The 1278-nt window shown below is 45.3% G+C and overlaps 1 protein-coding gene across 1 annotated transcript in view; it reads right to left on the bottom strand.

Annotated features, from left to right (window-relative positions):
- The window catches only part of DEGS1 (delta 4-desaturase, sphingolipid 1), a 10133-nt gene that overhangs the window by 1671 nt on the left and 7184 nt on the right, over window positions 1-1278 (bottom strand). Inside the window, exon 2 of the mRNA XM_019516510.1 lies at window positions 1255-1278. This exon is cut by the window's right edge and continues 716 nt beyond it. Within this exon, the coding sequence (XP_019372055.1) occupies window positions 1255-1278 (24 nt within the window). The remainder of the gene's footprint in view (window positions 1-1254) is intronic.

The raw sequence follows: 1278 nt of genomic DNA, 5'->3' as shown, positions 1-1278 counted from the left end.
GGAAAAAAAAAAAAAAAAAAAAAAAACAAACATGTTAACTTTAACATCCCTCCCAAGATCTGACAATTCTGTTGAGTCTTGTATGCCTGTTAGTCACTCTGCTATTCAACTAGGACATCATCCAGGTCCCAGTCCAGATAGCAAAAGGTAGTTTTGTGATGCCATTTGGAGCATTTTTCCAAGGGGAAAGGTGGTCTTGCACCAGAAAGCCCTTTCTGCACTAAGCCAGCTATACTTCTGGTTCAGGAGACAATGGAAGTAGAGCAGGCATAGTGCATTTCACTGCCCACAGTACTGATCTGTGAGAGTGCAGACATACCTTTGGAGCCCTGAACTAGGGATGGTTAAAACTAGACTCACTGAAGACAGACTAAAGTGTAGAAATCCATTAGGAATATCTATCAGTGCATCCTTCTGGAGTCTTTAAAGATGTTATTTCAGAAGCTAAAGAAATAGGAATTTCCCTTATGCACACTTAAGGAGACTATTAAGAATCTCATGGGATCCTGTTATTGTGCAGGTTTTTTTTCCATTTGCTGTTTTTCCTAACCTAAATGGGCTTAAGTTAAGAGTACTCCAGTTAGTTAAGTAACATGGTCAAGAGCCCATTTATGGTAATAGTCTAAGAAATCTGCAAGGATATATTGTAGAACTGATTACCACATTCTAGGCTTGCGAAACACCCACACTTCCACTACAGGAAAAGGTGCTTTGACATAAAGATCTGTAAACCCTGCAAGTAATGCAACCCTCTGTTACTTTCCACCGATGAAGCTGTAGCATATGCATTGCATCTTAAGCTTTCAGATGAGATGCAGCTCTATATGAAATAGCACATGTGGCACCATAGATAGCTAAACTAGCCATCATATAGATCATATTAAAAAGCTTTAGAGCAGGGGTTGGCAGACCCTGGGCACATGTGCCAGAGCATGGCACACAAGGCTATTCCACTCAGCACACCACAGCTCACTCCCAGCTCTTGAGCAGCTGCTACCAGCCATGAAACTGGGCTGCTTGCAGCAGGGAGGCTACAAGCAGCTTGGCTTCATGGCTGGCTGCACTGGGCTCAAGCCACAGCCAGGCTCTGTGGTAGCCACAACTGCACATGCGCCTCAGGGCACAGGACAGAAATGAAGCTGGGTCAGCTCAGCACACCCCTCCCTCACCCCCATCCAGGCACATATGCAGCCACCATCAACAAGGGGCCAGTCCCTCGTTAACACCCCCCCCCAAGGTCCATCTCTGGCATGCCAAATTGAGGCATGGGTCAGAGTT

Source organism: Gavialis gangeticus, unplaced genomic scaffold, assembly GCF_001723915.1.
Source record: "Gavialis gangeticus isolate Ggan-Ray unplaced genomic scaffold, GavGan_comp1, whole genome shotgun sequence".
Taxonomy (NCBI): Eukaryota; Metazoa; Chordata; order Crocodylia; family Gavialidae; genus Gavialis; species Gavialis gangeticus.
Note: the sequence above shows the minus strand (reverse complement) of the source record. Positions and strands in the feature narration are given on the sequence as shown.